Raw genomic sequence first — 20,331 nt, 5'->3', positions numbered from 1 at the left:
GTTACGGTGTAACGAATGATGCGGTGTAACGAATGTCACGGTGTAAAGAATGTCACGGTGTAACCATACTACGGTGTAACCATACTACGGTGTAATGAATGTTACGGTGTTACGATGTAACGAATGTTACGGTGTAACGAATGGTACGGTGTAACGAATGTTACGGTGTATCCATACTACGGTGTAACGAATTTTACGGTGTAACAAATGTTACGGTGTAACCATACTACGGTGTAATGAATGTTACGGTGTAACCATACTACGGTGTAACGAATGTTACGGTGTAACGAATTTTACGGTGTAACGAATGATACGGTGTAACGAATGTTACGGTGTAACAAATGTTACGGTATAACGAATGTTACGGTGTGACGAATGGCATGGTGTAACGAATAATACGGTGTGACGAATGGCATGGTGTAACGAATGTTACGGTGTAACGAATGTTACGGTGTAACCATACTACGGTGTAATGAATGTTACGGTGTTACGGTGTAACGAATTTTACGGTGTAACGAATTTTACGGTGTAACGGTACGGTGTAACGAATGTTACGGTGTATCCATACTACGGTGTTACGAATTTTACGGTGTAACGAATGTTACGGTGTATCCATACTACGGTGTTACGAATTTTACGGTGTAACGAATGTTACGGTGTGACCATACTACGGTGTAATGAATGTTATGGTGTAACCATACTACGGTGTAACGAATTTTACGATGTTTCGAATGATACGGTGTAACGAATGTTACGGTGTAACGAATGATATGGTGTAACGAATGTTACGGTGTAACGAATGATACGGTGTAACGAATGATACGGTGTAACGAATGTTACGGTGTAATTAATGTTACGGTGTAATTAATGTTACGGTGTAATGAATGTTACGGTGTAACGAATGATGCGGTGTAACGAATGTTACGGTGTAACGAATGTTACGGTGTAACGAATGGTACGGTGTAACGAATGTTACGGTGTAACCAATGTTGCGGTGTAACGATTTTTACGGTGAAACGTATGTTCGGTGTAACTAATGTCATGGTGTAACGAATGGTTCATGGTTCACTGAACCAGGATTGAACCACAAAGGGAGGTTTAAGCCGAACCAATAGGTGAACCTAGCCCAACCGGTTCATTTGGGAACTCTTGTTGTGCACACTTAGCACAATTGCAGGGATCGTCCAATCCAAAAATCTACGTATCAATAACATCCACTAGCCAATGTCACACTTAGCCTAACCCAAATATCCAACTCAAAAACCCTTCGAGAAGTTGTGCACATTAAGCACAACTGCAGGGTCGTCCAACCCAAAAACTAAGTAACAAAATCAGCCACTAACCAATCTCAAACTTAGCCTAACTCAAATATCCAATTTAAAACATTTTTAAGTAGTTGTACACACTTAGCACAACTGCAGGGAATGTCCAATCCAAAAAATTACGTAACAACATCATACACTAACCAACCACACACTTAGCCTAACCCAAATATCCAACTCAAACACCCTTCAAGTAGTTGTGCACACTTAGAACAAGTGCAGGGTCGTCCACACCAAAAAAAACACGTAACAACATCATTCACGTAGTTGTGCACACTTAGCACAACTGTAGGGGTCGTCCATGTTCAAAGACTAAGCATTGATTTTTTTTGGTGCACTTTTGTTCTAATCGATACAAACTAAGAATCCATTGCAAGAGACACACTTGTTCTAACTGCAATATACCATAACAGTTCTATGGTTTGTGTCCTGGATATCTAGCATTTCTAAAAAGGTCGTATGACATGATGGAAATAAAATAAACTGGCTCAAAGTTTTTACAAAATCATTTTCTTCTGTTTGTAAGCGTAGATCTATCCGGTTTTCGTCATACTTGATCTTATTGAAGCTATTTCATGGATAATCATACTTATATTTATGCAACCTCACACTTCACTAAGTTTTTCTTCATAAAATTCAAGTTTTAACGGTAGTTGCTCTCTAAAACTGCAATTTTCACAATAAATTTAATGATAAACAAGTCTATTAAAAGAGTATTGTTGAGAAAAATGTTTCTTAACTAGCAACAATTCTAAGTTACTACGCAAAAAACATTGAAACAACAAATAACTACTATTTTTACAATAAAATGACTCTGCGCACTTTTGTACCAAGTGCCACGTTGGAAGTATACACGACTCTGCCATCGAAGAAGCATTTTAGCTCAACTGCAAAATTCGCCCTGTGCACGTTTGTGCTAACTCATACAAATCACTGTTCAAGACACACTTGTGCTAATTGCAAGCATGATTTTTTTTCGTAATTTCTCTGCCAATTTTTTTTTTTGCATTTCAAAAGTTTTCATATTTTACCATATCTTTAAGTTATGTCAGGAGCACACTTTAAAATTATTAGGACAATTGTTTGTCGAATAGTTTCCCAGAAACAGTTATTCAAAGTTAAAAAATCGATTTTCTCGTAACCACCAAAATGTCAGTTAGTATAAGAGAGCACACAAGCATCGAATATGAAACATTCTTGAAATTTCCCAACCTTTTCGAAAAAAATATTTTGAAAATTTTAAAATCAAGACTAACATTTTAAAAGGGCCACATATTGAATATTACAGCGATGACCTATACATGTCTGGGTACCAAAAGTTGCGTCTTTCAATTACGTGGGGAATTGCTGTATATTGTAAGCAAAACTGAGGTGGTACATTTTTCTAGGTCAGCAAAATCCAATCCCAAATCTCCACCGAAAGTCGTAATCAAAGTTTTATCCCACCCATTTCTTCCCTCCTCATAATAAAATTCTAATATTAGCTGATGATCCCATGGTCATTTTACGTGTCAATTTTCATTACGAGCGCCGGACACAAACATACTAACGCACTGTTTATTGGTATTTAGACAGAAGGGGGTCTAGTCCAAAATCTGCCTTTTTGTTGGAGATTTTCCCCACTGGACCGCCCCAAAAGGGGTCATCACCAGAATCGATAACGACACGGTCGGGGTGGGTCGTAAAATGTTTAATTTGTAACTTCTAGGAGTCAAGGCGGAATCCCCGAAAGGGAAACAGTCCGGAAACCCCCCGAAAAGAGGACTCCTTTCCGGCCTCATTACGCGCGTGGTTTATTTGGGGTTTTTACTCACCGGAAACAGCGGCGCCCCGTTGACGCACACACTCTCCGCGAACCGGACCCGGATCGGGCGGGATTTCAGCTTTGCCTTCTTGCCCGCCGACAGCAGCGTCGACTTCCGGCCGACGGCGTTGTACAGCTGCGGTTGACACACCAGCAGCGACACCGTACTTTCGCAATTTCTAACTAATTGTATCACATGGTCGCGGGGCGCCTCCTTGACGTCCTCGCCGTTTACAGCTAATATTTGGTCACCGGGCTCCAACTGGAAGGGGAGAAAACGATAAAAAAATAAAAAAATAAATATCCTGAAGAAATCCACCAAGTGAGCCGAAACGTTGAAAAAAAAATTCACCTTATGTACACTAGGGCCACCCTCGGTCACGAACCGCACAATCACAGGTTTTTCGCTGCCCGCCACGAAGCCAAAGCCGAGCGTGGGGCTCCGATGAAGGACCACCAGCCGTGGCTCCGGCGGCGAGTCGTTGTAGTGGTACCGCTCCGGCTCCTCGTACGTGGTGGTCTTGTTCAGGTGACTGAAATTGAAAAATATGATTTTAAATCAGGAATCACATGGAAAATGGAATTTTGGTTTGACTTTAAAATATCTTGCACTTTTTATTAAAAGTTTCAATTCGCTTTATTTGCTATTTAAACCAGATGTTAAATTTTTTAATCATAATTGTATTAAAAGTGTGACTATTTTGCTGGAATTTTTCAGTCTCAACTGTAAAATTTTAAACATTTAATTTTATACTTAAAGAAAATATTTACAATTTTAAGGCCACGTGGTTCATGCACAAGTGAGCATTTTGTAAGCCAACTCGTTCATAACCAGGTTCCAGCACCGAAAAGGACCTAAAACAATTAAGCTTTGAAAAATACTCACTTTGTTAATTAATTTAACTATTCATACAACGGTTATTCGTCATATCTTTCAATTTGAAAAACATAAATATTTTTATTACATAATTTTCAATTTTGTAATTATTGTTATTAAAAGAACGACGTTCACAGGAAACAAAACAAAAATAATAAAACTTGATCATCTTTTAATCAACAACCATTATAAAAAATACAAAATTGATACAACAAGCTACGGTATTAAAATTTGAATGAAAATAGTGTTTGAAATGCATTTTACACCAGCCCACACGGAGAGAAAAGAGTTCCCTAAATCGTGAATGGTGCCATGTCACGTTTTTCAAAATCGTACCATGCGATTTGAACACTTTGTTCGTGGTTCCCATTCTCACGAACGCTTGGTCACGATTTTGGGAACTCTTTTTTCTCCGTGCAGTTGTTTTGCAATAATTTGTTTTCAAAATATCAAAACACTGACGGAAAAATTTGTTTAAAAATAAGAGAAAAATATAAGTTTCAAAGTATTCAGAAACAACCGCACTTTTTTAAATTCTAGTTGAAATATGGGAATAATTTTGTTGAATCGGATTATCAGGTTTTTAATACAAATATCTTCATAAATGTTCATCAAATATCATGAATTGTAAACATTTTCATATTTTTTATGTAGATAAAGAACTATGGAAATTCGATACTATATTAATAGTATTTAACATTAACTTTTCAAATTTAGTGAACTTTATTTAAATCGCTTACATAGGCTAAGGTGCTTACATCTATATGTTGCAAATCATTAAACTTTGTGTATTTTCTAAAAAACTTTTCTCGTGGAAATGTTGGTAATAAATTCTAAATGCGGCAAATGTATACACCATATTCTTGATTTACACAACGAAATGGGGGTGTTTAAATCGAGAATCGTTTAAAAAAAGAATGTCCATGACTTAAATTGAGAATATGACTTAAATTAAGAATATATGGGATTACGTAATGTTTCGGAAAATTTTCAAAATGTGTCAATTGTATTTTATTGAGAAATGTTATTGAAACATTGAAACATGGTTTTGGAACACCTGGGATGTTCTAGTCCATCCGAAACTTCCGGAAATGTTGTGCAACAGGCTTATCAAAGAAACAAGTCGAACTTCAAGATTTTGACAACGGATCCTACCCAGACTGCTTCAGTAAGTGTAGTAAGCTACAGATCATTATTGTAACAACTTATTGGGATGATCTGGGTCATCCAAGAACTCCCTGGAGTTAAGATCTTTGAGTCTACCGCCGTAACAAGCAAGAGGTCGACGGTTTTTGACCCCGGAACATATCCGCATAGCTTCAGTGAGTATGGGGGACTACTTTGCTGGGGTGTTGGGATGTGTTTGGATGTTCTGAGTCATCCAAGGACTCCCTGGAGTTAAGATCTGTGAATCTACCGCCGTAACAAGCAAGAGGTCGACGGATTTTGACCCCGGAACATATCCGCATAGCTTCAGTGAGTATGATAGACTACTTTGCTGATGTGTAGGGATATTCTGGGACATCCAAGGACTCCTTGGAGTTAAGATCTGTGAATCTACCGCCGTAACAAGCAAGAGGTCGACGGTTTTTGACCCCGGAACATATCCGCATAGCTTCAGTGAGTATGGGGACTACTTTGCTGGGGTGTTGGGATGTGTTGGGATATTCTGGGTCATCCAAGGACTCTTTAGAGTTAAGATCTGTGAATCTACCGCCGTAACAAGCAAGAGGTCGACGGTTTTGACCCCGGAACATATCCGCATAGCTTCAGTGAGTATGATGGACTACTTTGCTGATGTGTAGGGATATTCTGGGACATCCAAGGACTCCCTGGAGTTAAGATCTGTGAATCTACCGCCGTAACAAGCAAGAGGTCGACGGTTTTAACCCCGAAACATATCCGCATAGCTTCAGTGATTATTGTAGACTAGTTTGCTGATGTGTTGTGATGTTATGGGACATCCAAGGACTACCTGGAGTTAAGATCTGTTGGTCTACCACCGTAACAAGCCCGAGGTCGACGGTTTTGACCGCGGAACATATCCGCATAGCTTCAGTGGATACGGTAGACTAGTTTTCTGATGTTTTGAGATGTTTTGAGACATCTAAGAACTCCTTGGAGTTAAGATCTGTGGGTCTACCGATGTAACAAACCAGAGGTCAACAGGTTTTGACCCCGCAACACATCCGCATAGCTTCAGTGAGTATGGTAGACTACTTTGCTGATATGATGGGATGTTCTGGGACATTCAAGGACTTCCTGGAGTTAAGATTTGTGGGTTAACTGACGTAAAACGCAAGAGGTCGACGTATTTGACCTAGGGAAATATCCGCAGAGCTTCAGTGAGTATGATAGACTTTTTTGCTGTTATGTTCCGTCCCAGAAAGTCCTTGTTACAGCCGTAGCCCCTCGTGTTATAACTCAATGGAGTTCTTGGATGACCCAAGACAGTCCAATACATTAGCAAAGTAGTCAACCGTACTCACTAAAGCTATGCGGGTCTGTCCCAAGGTCAAAAACCGTTGACCTCTTACTTGTTACGGCGGTAGACTCATAGATCTTAACTTCAGGGAGTCCTTGGATGTCGCAGAACATCCCAACACATCATCATAGTAGTCTACCATACTCACTGAAGCTATGCGGGTATGTTCCGGATTCAAAAACCGTCGACCTCTTGCTTGTTACGGCGGTAGATTCACAGATCTTAACTCCAGGGAGTCCTTAGATGACCCAGGACATCCAAGCATATCCGAACACTCCAGCAAAGTAGTCCACCATACTCACTGAAGCTATGCGGGTATGTTACGGGTTCAAAAACCGTCGACTTCTTGCTCGTTACGGCGGTAGAGTCACATATCTTAACTCTAAGGAGTCCTTGGATGACCCAGAACATCCAAACACATCCCAACACCCCAGCAAAGTAGTCTACCATACTCACTGAAGCTATGCGGGTATGTTCCGGCTTCAAAAACCGTTGACCTCTTGCTTGTTACGGCGGTAGAGTCACAGATCTTAACTCTAGGGAGTCCTTGGATGACCCAGAACATCCAAACACATCCCAACACCCCAGCAAAGTAGCCTACCGTACTCACTGAAGCTATGCGGGTATGTTACGGGTTCAAAAACCGTCAACCTCTTGTTTGTTACGGCGGTAGATTCACAGATCTCAACTCCAGGGAGTCCTTGGATGACCCAGGACATCCAAGCATATCCCAACACTCCAGCAAAGTAATCCCCCATACTCACTGAAGCTATGCGGGTATGTTCCGGGTTCAAAAACCGTCGACCTCTTGTTTGTTACGGCGGTAGATTCACAGATCTTAACTCCAGGGAGTCCTTAGATGACCCAGGACATCCAAGCATATCCCAACACTCCAGCAAAGTAGTCCACCATACTCACTGAAGCTATGCGGGTATGTTCCGGGTTCAAAAACCGTCGACCTCTTGCTTGTTACGGCGGTAGATTCACAGATCTTAACTCCAAGGAGTCCTTGGATGACCCAGGACATCCCAATAAGTTCTTACAACAATGCACTGTAGCCTACCCCACTGACTAAAGTAGTCTGGGTAGGATCCGTAGTCAATGTCTTGAAGATTCGACTTGTTTCTTTGGTAAACCCCTTGCTCAAAATTTCCGGAAGTTTCGGATGGACTAGAACATCCCAGATGTTCCAAAACTATGCTTACATGTTTCAATATCATAACTAAATAACATACAATTCATACATTTTGAAAACTTTCAGAAAAATTACGAATTCTCAAAGATTCTTAATTTAAGTCATATTCTCGATTTAAGTCATGGACATTCTTCTTTTAAGTCATGACTTAAAAAAAGTTGCGTAAATCGAGAATCGTTTAAAAAAAGGTGACTTAAAAAAAGAATATGGTGTACTTCCAATGACAAATACAAACAAAAACAGTATTTTGTGAAAATTTTAGTATTTTATTCATTGTTTGATACCCGTTTTGCGAATATTAAAAATTTTAGTATTTATAAAAACAAATGGAAGATTGAAATATTTTGTATTTTGAGCAATTTTCTCGACCCTCTCCGATTTCAATGAAACTTTGCAGACATACGCTTATATAAGCCATTTTTGTGTATATGTAGCCAGTTTCACTTGATAATAACATTTGAGAAGGGCGTAAATGTTTAAATATTTTTGCATTTCGTTTAAATATTGATGTATCTAAAATCCATTGCATCGTACCAAAAAGTGGCCAAAGAAAAACTTGTAGGCAATTTTACGGGCTTTCAAAATAAAAATACACTGAAAGAACAAAACACACCACTTTTATGATATTTTTTGATTTTAAAGTTTAAATATCTTATTTCAAGGTGAGCCCACGATTGTTTTTCGTTCATAATTTTTGTGAAAATATCCTAAGATGTTACAAATAGACTCACAAAAAATACAGGATGGAGCAATTCACTTACAAAAATACAAAAATCATTTACTGAAACTGTTCAAAAGTGCTCTAAACTTCAAAATTTTTAAAAACTGAACACGAAAGTCGATTCTCCAGACAATTTTACATAAAAGTCTTCATATTGACCATTGTCCTAAGTCCAATCCTTGTGCAGTTACAGCGGTTTTAAAAATAAAAAATGTTGAAAAAATTGTTTTTTTTTCATGATTTTTGACAATTTCTATACTGCCCATGATCGCATAAATGTCCCATATGCATTTTCATCACTTTTGAGTTATTGATGGAGTTTGATTCAAAATCGTGTACTCTTGCTAAAGAGCCTATAACATACTTGATGTTTCAGTCTCGAAAATATTTTTACCAGAAAGCTTATCCAATTTCCCATAAGTTTGTCTTTGATCACACTTTAGTAACATGTTTAAAAATCTGAAATGATTTTGTTTGAATAAGTTCTTTTTAAGAAGTTACGTTAAATTAGATAACCTTTTTGTAGCTTCTAATCTTAATTAGAATAAGGGTTGAGGTGGCTAACCAGAAAATCCAGCATACTTCATTATTTTATTTTGTGCTCAAGTTCAATTAAAATCTACTGAACTGTGTTTTTATCAATTTTGTGTCATTTTATTCTAAATTCGGAACAATAAGCCTGATTTTTGGGGCCGATTGTAAGGGGCGGGGGGAGATTTACAAAGGTTTAAAAAATATTTGTTTCAGCCTTGTTTTACTGTCGAGAAAATCGTTTTTTTTCATGAATTCATGAAAAATATAGTTTGGTTAAATAACTAAGTGAATATTTCAAATGTTATAGAATATGAGCAGTTCTCTACGGAATCGGTCTTTTTTCTTTAATTTTAATTTTTGTATTTTTTAATCCGACTGAAAGTTTTTAGGTGCCTTCGGAATGCCCAAAGAAGCCATTTTGCATCATTAGTTCGTTCATATAATTTTCCATACAAATTTGGCAGCTGTCCATACAAAAATGATGCATGAAAATTCAAAAATCTGTATCTTTTGAAGGATTTTTTTTATCGATTTGGTGTCATCGGCAAAGTTGTAGGTATGGATATGGACTACACTGAAAAAAGTGATACAGGGTAAAAAAATGGTGATTTTTAATTTCACTTTTTGTCACCAAAACTTGATTTGCAAAAAAAAAAAAAAACTATTTTTATTTATTTTTTTTTTTGATATGTTTTAGAGGACATCAAATGCCAACTTTTCAGAAATTTCCAGAATGGGCAAAAAACTTTGACCGAGTTATAATTTTTTGAATCAATACAGATTTTTTCAAAAATCGAAAAGTTGGTCGCAAAAATTTTTCAACTTCATTTTTCTATGTAAAATCGAATTTGCAATCAAAAAGTACTTTAGTGAATTTTTGATAAAGTGCACCGTTTTCAAGTTAAATCCATTTTTAGGTAACTTTTTTGAAAATAATCACAGTTTTTAATTTTTAAAATTAGTGACCATGGTTGCCAACCTTTGATTTTTTTTTTGAAAAGCTGAGAAAATTCTCTATATTTTGCTTTATTGAACTTTGTTGATACGACCCTTAGTTGCTGAGATATTGCCATGCAAAGGTTTAAAAACAGGAAAATTAATGTTTTCTAAGTCTCACCCAAACAACCCACCATTTTCTAATGTCGATATCTCAGCAACTCATGGTCCGATTAAAAATGTTAAAATATGAAACATTCGTGAAATTTTACGATCTTTTCGAAAAAATATTTTCAAAAATTTAAAATCAAGACTAACATTTCAAACGGGCCAAACTTTTAATATTACGCCCTTTTGAAATGTTTGTCTTGATTTTAAATTTTTGAAAATATTTTTTCGAAAAGATCGTAAAATTTCACGAATGTTTCATATTTTAACATTTTAAATCGGACCATGAGTTGCTGAGATATCGACATTAGAAAATGGTGGGTTGTTTGGGTGAGACTTAGAAAACATTAATTTTCCTGTTTTTAAACCTTTGCATGGCAATATCTCAGCAACTAAGGGTCGTATGAACAAAGTTCAATAAAGCAAAATATAGAGAATTTTCTCAGTTTAAAAAAAAAAAATCAAACGTGGGCAAATATGTGCACTTATTGAAAAAATGAAAAACTACGACTATTTTCAAAAAAAGTTACCTTAAAATGGTTTTAACTTTATCAAAAATTAAATTGAGTACTTTTTCATTGCAAATTTGATTTAAATCGAAAAATGAAGTTGAAAAATTTTTGCGACCAATAATTCGAGTTTTTGAAAAAAAATCTGTATTCATTCAAAAAATCATAATTCGGTCAAAGATTTTTTGCCCATTCTGGAAATTTCTGAAAAGGTGGCATTCGATGTCCTCTAAAACATATCAAAAAATAAAAAAAAATAAAAATAGTTTTTTTCCAAATCAAGTTATAGTGACAAAAAGTGAAATTAAAAATTACCATTTTTTTACCCTACATCACTTTTTCAGTGTAGTCCATATCCATACCTACAACTTTGCCGAAGACACCAAATCGATCAAAAATTCCTTCAAAAGATACAGATTTTTGAATTTTCATACATCATTTTTGTATGGAAAATTATATGGACAAACTAATGTTGCAAAATGGCTTCTTTGGGCATACTGAAAGCATTTAAAAAGTTTCAGTCGGATTAAAAAATACAAAACAACGATTTCCGAAATCTGAGAGAACTGCGAACTGCTGAATACTCAAATGTAAAAAAAAATATGAGAAGTTAAGTTTTCCGTAGAACAAAAGTTACTCAAAATGAGCTGCTTAATACTGGCGCAAAAAAAATAGCAAAAAAAAATGGCCAGTATAGGGTAAACTATGTTGCTTGCAATGTTATTTTACAAAAAAAAAAAAAGAAAAAATCATAGGTTTACCTAACAAATCTGGCATACTTATACCATTAAAGTTTGATAGAAATAGAAAAAAAAAAATACTTACACACACACACACACGCACTTTTGTCTCCACAAAATATTTTTCATATCATATTTAACAGCAAAGATTGTTGTTGTTTAATTTTTAAATGAAATCTCCTGAATTCCATATTTACTTAATCTGGTTTCATTTTAACTACAAATTCAGAACATTTATTTCAAAATATTTTAAACAAATAGCTTTTTTTTTAAATATTCAAATGTAAAGAAAAATAAATCCAATAGTTGAAAACAGCAAAGAAAAAAAATCTGCTGCGCGCGTTACTCACTTGATGTAGTAGGGTTGTCCCTTCAGGTCGATTGCCTTCTCCCAGCCGTAGGGCAGGTCGATGGTCTGGACCCAGTTCTCGATCGGGGGCAGCCATCCGGCGGTTCGGGTTATGTGACTGAAATGGGCAAAAGAAAAACAAAATGTCAGGAGAAATGTCTTGGATTGGTTGTTTTTTGCTTGTCTTCACTCAAGTGAAAGGTTTATTTGTCTTGTCAACAAACGAAAGAGGTTTATTTTGCGGAAATGTTGTCCCTTTTGTACGCTTTACAATTAATTGCTTCCCGGAAGGAAAACATCAAAAGTCAAAATATTTAATTAAGTCCAATCTGATTGGTTCGCTTTAGCTTCAATTGAAATCAATTAGTTCGGCAGTCAAATCCATTAATTAGCATTTCACTACCAACTTTCAGCGTGATTTTCACAACCTTCTATTTGACTAATTATTTGAATGTAATTGCCTCCAAAGCGTCAAAGCACAGTTTTTCCATTTCCCAAAACACCAAATTTCATTAATGCAAAACAAATTCTAGTGGAAGTTTATTGCGTCGTTACTTTGCCCTCGCAGGAAAAACCAGCCAGCGCTAAAATATTAAAGTCAAAAGCCAACACCCGCCTCTCCCTCACCAAAACTCTTCGACTTCTTTTAGTGCCCAGATCGGCTGAGGAGGTCGAGAAAAAGTGCCTAAATGGCAATTAAATTAGCTAAATTTATGCTTCTTGGTTGGAGCCTGTGCCATCGTTTAAGAGAGCAGACAGAAGCGATTCTTCCTGTGGGAGTCGTTACTTTTTTGCCCCCCTCTTTGCCAGGTTTTGACCTGCTGATGGAACGGCATGTGGATTTTTGTGGGCTATTTTGGATAATGAAGATTTTTCCAACACTGGAAGGCACAGAAACTGACGGTTGAATTCTAAATGTTTTAAACTTTTCTTTGTCTCTTAAGCTCGAGAAAAACTCCCGCCAACCAGTGTAATTCCCCGCGAAAAAAGTGACAACATTCGCGTTAACCTACTAAAAGCCAATAGTTTAGCAGCATCGTTTCAGTCCAGCCAAAGCCGGGACGAAGACGACTTGTCCTCCTCCTCCTCCTCCACCACCAACGACAACGATGTTGATGGCTTCCAGATTGTTTTTCGTGTCTGATGGCGATTACAACTTCCTGTCGGAAAGTGAGAGCAACAAAAAAAACAAGCAAAAATACACAAGAGATTTTCCCCCCTGGACCGGAAAAGCCCTGGCGCCGTCGTTTTTCGGGCTCCCATTTTATGGTTATTTTTACGGCTTTCAGTTTTATTAACCCTTGTAGTGAAATTGAATTGCGCTGTTTTTGGAGTACACTTTTATCCCGCGCAGGGAAAACCAGCTTTTCCTTGTTCCCGCGTTCCGATAATAGTAATGGCCACCAGTTTCACCTTGGCTGAGGGGATTTGGGTGGAAAAGCGGGTGCGAAAATGACCCCCAGTCAGGGAGGGGACAGGGGAATGTGCTATTTTTTGCTCTTGGTCACAGCCTGGAATCAATTCCCAGGGAAACGATTTGGGGGTTGTTCCCAAAAGGGGCGGACAGAGGTCTCGACCAAAATGACACTGGCAATCACGTGTTAAACAGTTTAGTTTTATGGTTATTGGAAATGGGCGAAGGAAACAAATTGATGACGGATAAAAGGGGGCAGGGTCAAGTTACAACTTATTTTCAGGTTGGTGGAACAAATACTCTTGCAATTTGTTCAAATTAAAAAGGATATGAAGTTCCTTCACGCAAATCATCCTACTTATTTTAGGGCTTTCTATAAAAGAAAGAACTACAAAATGCCGGGACCCGCGGTGTAGCGTGTTAAGCAGTTGGCCTGGGTTCGATTCCAGACGGTCCCGGCGGCATTTTTCGAGACGAGATTTGCCTGACCACGCCTTCCGTCGGATGGGGAAGTAAATGTTGGCCCCGGTCTAACCTAGAGGGTTAGGTCATTAGCTCAATCCAGATGTGGGAGTCGTCTCCCTGGGTCCCTGCCTCGGTGGAGTCGCTGGTAGGCAGTTGGACTAACAATCCAAAGGTCGTCAGTTCGAATCCCGGGGTGGATTGAAGCTTAGGTGTTAAAAGAGGTTTGCGATTGCCTGGTTTATACATTCAAAGCATTTTGAAGAATTTTTAAATTCTCTTAAAATTATTGCTTGCAATTTGTTGATCCGACTGCGGGTAAATTATAGTTTTGCAAAAATATTAATTATGGAAGAATATTCATTTTGAAAATTGAGTTACCTTACTTTTAGTCATCCAGTTCTCGTTTTTGGAATTTTCAGTTAGGCCGTTGCAAATATTTAACCAAATTTATGTCGTATTCAAAACTGGAAAATATTAGAGGGCATAACAAATATTTTTACAAAAAATTAAAAATAAAATTTCAATGAAAATAGAAGTCAAATCAACTGGAAACAAATTGAAATACGATTTCTTGAACTTAGAGTCACATTTAGCATGTTTTGTATTGATTGAAAAATGATTTTGTTAATGTTAAACTCCGATGTACAGTAGCGCCACTTTTTTCAGGTTTGTTTTCGTCAATACTTAGGCTGGTACAAATATTTTAATTTGTTTGTCACCTGCCCTTCAAAATCGGTTCGAAAAATCCGGGGGCAAAACACTTATAAAAAAAAATTAAAATTTCAATTGAAATTTTAGTGCATTCAGCTGAAATCAATTTAAAATGCATTTCCCTGCATTTGAAATAAATTTAAGCATGTTTGGTTTATTTAAAATCTTTATTTTTGTTTTTGTCAAATCTTAATTTTTTTTTAAACATATGATTGCAAATCTGAACTGATGCAAAATGTATGTTATATCACATTTTTTATTCAAATGTTTACTCTTGGTGACACCTTTATTTACAACCAATTACTGTTCCAACATGGGTTATGATGTAACACACAGCTGTAAGGAACTCCAAAACTCTGTTATGTACCTCAAAAGAACTTATTGTATCTTGATTATTCACCAATAAAACCGAATTGAATTGAATATTCAAATGTTGAGACTATTCTTTGTTGTATCAATTATTATATTAGAACAATTGAAATCCAACAAGGCAGGAGTAGAACGTACATTTAACACATTTTATAAATTCAAATATTAAATCCATGGCTTTTAATTTCAATCTTTATAATTTTTTACTTTAAGAAATATTTGTATCAGCCTGGAGACTTTACATTCAATTGAAGCTTAAAAAAGATTTTAAAGAATCATATAACTACAGAAAAATAAATTACCTGTATTTTTATTTATTGAATGTTTGTAAACTTTGGATTAGTAATTTTTCATGCTAAAAAAATGTATTCTCATTGAATAACTTAGAAAATTTTATGTTAAACATACAGAATGATTTGTTTGCAATAAATTTCATAAAAATAAAAATAGACATCAAATTTCGTGAATCAGAACAAATCTAAAATATTCAAAAATAACAACTTTAAGCCAATTTATTCTAATCTTTCACAAACAAAGTTTGAATCCTATTTTTTCGAATATTAGTTTATATTTAATATGATAACCAAGTTGAATTTGGTACATGTTTTCGATTAAAAGCTGATAAGATCCATTTAAGTCTCCAGATGGTGATTCTGAAAAAGAAATCTCCACTCTTTTCAAACAGATGAATTCAATTTCTATTTTTATTTTGAAATTTATTTCTAGCGAACTATATACCTTGACAAAACAAACTCATTTTATAAAACTTTTTATTGACACTGTTTGAAATAATTTTAAATATTCATTAAGATTAATCCTGGCCATAAAACTTTAAATCAAGAGTTATTATGTTGATTAAAACTATTTGTGGTGGGCTAGTTCTTAATCTATTTAGAAAAAAAAAACGCAAAATAGTGTTACAGTTATGCTACTGTGAAAAAAAAAACTATAATTTATCCCTAAAAATATTGAAAAAAAAATGTTCTTATAAAACTTTAAATTTGTAGAATCAACACAAGATTTTTAAAGTAAACGTTATTATATTTTCTTTACTTATCTTAATAAATTCACACAACAGACCTATTTAAGACAAAATATTGGCTAAATTTAGCTGTTTTAGAAAATCCTTGGATTCTGAGGAATTTCTCAAGAATTCCATAATTTCGCAAAACCGTGAAAATTCACTAACCCTAAATATATGCAGCAATTTCCCACGAAAACAGCATGAATCGAAAAAAAAGTTCTCCGATCGGGCTCAAAATTTTTCAGGGGGTTCCTTGGTCGAAATTAGGGTGACTTACGCCGTGTTAGAGTGGTCCAAAAGAAGACAATTTTCGTCGATTTTCGCAAAAATCATTTTTTTCAAAAAATCATATCTCTGCGCCATTTCATCCTTTCTTAAACGCAAAAGAAAGGTGATTAGTTTGTTTGTTAGTTTGTTTTCGTAGGGAATTGCTGTATGTAAATATTTTTCAAAGTTTCAAAAATAGAGCCTTGAAATGCTTAAATCAAAAAATCAAAATCAAAAAAAAAAAATAATTCTTAAAATTAATCTTAAATCAATGCATGCTAAAAACAACAACAACAGATTAAATAAATTTTATCAACTTTTTTATTATTCCATGGCATTAGTTTCAGCAACGCGTAGCGTAGCCGAATGGTTACGCTGTCCGCTTTGTAAGCGGATGATTCTGGGTTCGATTCCCATCTGCTGCAACCTTCCATCGGATGAGGAAGTAAAATGTCGGTCCCGGTCTTGGTTGTTAGGCCGTTAACGTTGTTGACTATATCTTTGCTTTATATATATTTTATTTGAGATAGCACTTTTTTTTAATTTCAAGAGATTGCAAAAACAAAATAACTTCTTTGATGATTTTAAACCAATTGTTCACATTTTTACTTTCGAATATTGAGTAGTAATAAAATCCATACAGAAATTATATTACAGGATAGGTACTTTAAACCCTTTACTTTATTCTCATATCAACTTGACTTAAATAAAACATGATGCAAAAATCGTTAAGAAATGGTTGAATTATACTAAAGTTTATGAAACCTTTTACCCTATTTTCATGCGATACTTTTGCAAAATTTTATCTCTTTTTTATAAAACGTATTATTTGTTTACAAAAGAATCATGCGTATAGGGTGACGAGCGGGAATTCCCGGGAAATTGACCATTTTTGGACCTCTCGATTCCCGGGAAATTCGGTCGAGACTCCCGGGAAATTTAAACTTATAAATATCGAAGCAAAATTAAGTAAACTAATCAGAAAAAAACATTTTAAAAATTCAAAATTGTTTAGAACATTGAATGTCCAATGTTTGATGTTCAAGTTCGAATAAAACAATTTTTCTCTAATTTTTATTCAGAAAGTGTAAATTTTAGCTTGTCGAAAATTCCAATAACTATAATTAAGAGAAGCCAAAAAAAGGTGGACCCAAAAATTTACCCCAAGTATGAAATCAAATGTTTTATTTTCAAATATTATTTTCTCGAATTATTTGTATAAGGGAAAAGCTTTTTCAAGTTAAGTTAATTTCCATATCTTCTCTTGAGCATAGCAATCCAATCTAGTTTTTTTGTGAACATTTGGGTTTTCCTGATAACTGTAAATATTTTTTCAATAAATATTTAATGTTGAACTAAAAAATTTAAAAAAAAATAAAATTGTTGTTTTGAGTCGTTGTTGATCATATTGCAAAATGCCCGATTGTGGGAAATTATATATAAGCTATATTAGTTATTTTTTTTACAAAAATCTAATTACAAGATTCACAATCACTCAGTGCGAATTAAGATTCGTAAATATTTTAAACTACAATTTTGAGTCTTAAAAAACTCAAGAAACGATTTTGTTTTTGCAGATTCAGAAAAAAAATAATCAAAAGTTTTATATAGTTCCTCGAGTTCCTCAAAACAATGAGGCTGTTTAAATTAACGTTTCATAGAATTAGTATGAATTAACAGTAACTGAATTCATTTAAAAGAAACAAATTTATTGCTTTTCATTTTAAATTTTTGACACTGTTGGCGTAGAAAAAAAAACTCCCGAGTCCCGGGAATTCCCGGGAAATTGCCAAGTTCAACTCTCGATTCCCGGGAAATTGAAAATCTCGAGAGTCGTCACCCTCTAATCATGCGCGTTATCTTTTGTTTGCTCATTTAAATAATTTTCAACAATAATTATTTATTTAAATCATTCTGTTTGTTTGTTTTCCATTCCATCAACTTCGATTCAAAATGATATGCAATCAGGTTCGATATTACTCTTTGCGCCAGCCAGAATTATCCCGCTCCAATATGTGTAATCAATTGTCAGTTCCTATATAATCGCATCAACCACACAATCCGAACGCATTTTACCGACGTGATTTCCCTTCCACTAATTAAATATCCCCCCGGTGCCAATCAAAGTGGTTGTGTGTGCGTGAGGATGTAATTTCTCCCCTTCACAATGTCATCACTACACACACACTCATTTCATTTTAAAATCGCTTCCATAATTTATTTAAAACAAACCATTCAACTCCAATCAAAATCCAATTACTGTTTCGCGCGCGCTCAAAACGGTCGTCGCTGCGCGTACGTGTGTGCGTGAGGGTGTGTGTGTGTGTTTACAGTGTGCAATCATGCCACGTGGATCGCATCTCCCTCCACTCTTTAGGAAGGGGGGGGGGAGCCCCACTTTTGCGTTGTAATTGAAGTGCGGGGAAGATCCCGTTTTCCGCTGCTTTTTCAGGTAAAATCAACAAGCACAGTTTGAAAAGAATGCAATCAAAATTTGCTTAATATTTTTGAAAATAAAATAATAATGTTAAGAAACATAAGAATAAAATATATAGTTTGCATGATCATAAAAATACAAAAGTAAAAAAAATATGAATATTTTTCACTGTGCATTAGATTAGCCTCCCCCGAAAATTTGGAGAAGCATCCTTGATAACAAAACAAAGCAAAGCTGCCTGGCAGGATACAAAAAAAAAAAAACACATATTTGGGGTAAAAATGGAGCCAATTTCCAAGTGCCCTCTAATTGGATAAAGTGGATGGATAGAGTGGCGTGCTCTCTCAGTTGTTGTTGTTTTTTCTGCATCTCTTTCAGCCAGACAAAAGTGCTTCATGTGTGAAGGGGGTGTGGGATTGATGGTGTTTCCAAATTAAATTATCACTTTTTTTCGGAGTTCTCATTCGGATTGGGGTTATACATTGTATGGTGAAGGGTTTAGGATGGATACGGTTAGTTTTTCTGGGTAGGATTTGTTCGAACATTTTTTGTGTGTTTGGTAAAAATTATTAAATATATAAATTATTTAAAAACAGACTTGCAAAAAAAAAATGCATAATCCAATAAACATGAAAAATATGTACCTATTTCAAGCAATATTTATCTGGAATTCCAGTTTGAACCCATTGAGCAAAGCATTTCCAAAAGTTATAATTTATGTCAGTTAAGTTTTCTGAGTGAGTTAAAAGTGAGTTTAATTTAAAAATATTACCATTTGAATAAGAAATGTGTTTTAAAATGCATTTTAAACCTGCCAAGATGTGTTGCAATCATTAGTTTTTAAAATATCCAAGTGTTGAAGAGATTTTTTTTGACGATTTGCGTGAAACTTTGCCTTAGGGGTAACTTTTGCCCCTGATTACGAATCCGAAGTCCGTTTTTTTGATATCTCGTGACGAAGGGGCGGTACGATCCCTTCAATTATTGAACATGCGAAAAATGACATGTTTTTCAACCATTCGCTGCCTGAAACGGTGATGAGATGGAAATTTGGTGTTAAAGGGACTATTATGTAAAATTTTGACGCCCGATTTGATGGCGTACCGTAAACTGGGGTTAATCGGGTCACATGGGGCGAATTGGGACAGCAGTTTTAACCATGTTGGAGCACAATATTTTGATTTTTCTGGTTGGTTTCGGTTAGAACTGACTCAGGCCAACAAAATGTGTATAAAAAGTAAAAAATAAATAAAAAGTTAAACTTTGACAAATATTTGCAACGGCCTGACCCGTGATGGTTACAAGCACACTCCGTATATTTATATATATATATATATATATATATACAGCAATTCCATTTGAAAAGAGCCTAAACCAAAAAAAAAGTTCTCCGATCGGGCTCAAAATTTTTCTGGGGGTTCCTTGGCCAAAATAATTAGACCCGTATTTTTGTTTGGCCATTAGGGCCTACATCGTGCTAGGTGGTTCAAAAATGGCAATTTTCGTCATTTTCGCAAAACCACTTTTTCTAAAATCATATCTCGCGCCATTTCATCCGATTTTAGCTGTCTTAGACGCAAAGAAAGGTGATGAGTTTGACTATTTGGGAAAAATAGTAAAAGTTCAAAATCTAGCTTAACTATTGAAAAGTCGTATGAAAACTTAAAATGGCGTTTTGACCGTGTCTGGACAAAGAGCCTATGTCTGAAAATATTTTATCGGATTCCTCGGAAAATTTCACATAACATATCAAAAATTGGCGATGTCGAACCGTACGTTTTGGAGATACGATTTTTGAAAATAAAACTGCGTTTTCGACGCGCCACGCGCAAAAACGGGAAAATGACGAAATCGGCAAAATCAACTTTTCCACTAAAACTGCGATAACTTTAAAATTTCAGCGATGACCTATAGATGTTATGGTACCAAAAGTTGCGTCTCTCAATTACGAAAATTTTGGTACCCAGACATGTATAGGTCATCGCTGAAATTTTAAAGTTATCG

General features: G+C 35.5%; 1 protein-coding gene across 1 annotated transcript in view; it reads right to left on the bottom strand.

The window, feature by feature from the left end:
* LOC6042974 overlaps positions 1-20,331 on the bottom strand; it is a 455,221-nt gene that overhangs the window by 74,374 nt on the left and 360,516 nt on the right. Inside the window, exons 4-6 of the mRNA XM_038266300.1 lie at positions 11,642-11,758; positions 3,479-3,659; positions 3,137-3,388 (exon numbers count right to left, since the gene is read on the bottom strand). Coding sequence (XP_038122228.1) covers positions 3,137-3,388; positions 3,479-3,659; positions 11,642-11,758 — 550 coding nt within the window. The remainder of the gene's footprint in view (positions 1-3,136; positions 3,389-3,478; positions 3,660-11,641; positions 11,759-20,331) is intronic.

The sequence above is a fragment of the Culex quinquefasciatus genome, chromosome 3 (genome assembly GCF_015732765.1).
Source record: "Culex quinquefasciatus strain JHB chromosome 3, VPISU_Cqui_1.0_pri_paternal, whole genome shotgun sequence".
NCBI lineage: Eukaryota > Metazoa > Arthropoda > Insecta > Diptera > Culicidae > Culex > Culex quinquefasciatus.
Note: the sequence above shows the minus strand (reverse complement) of the source record. Positions and strands in the feature narration are given on the sequence as shown.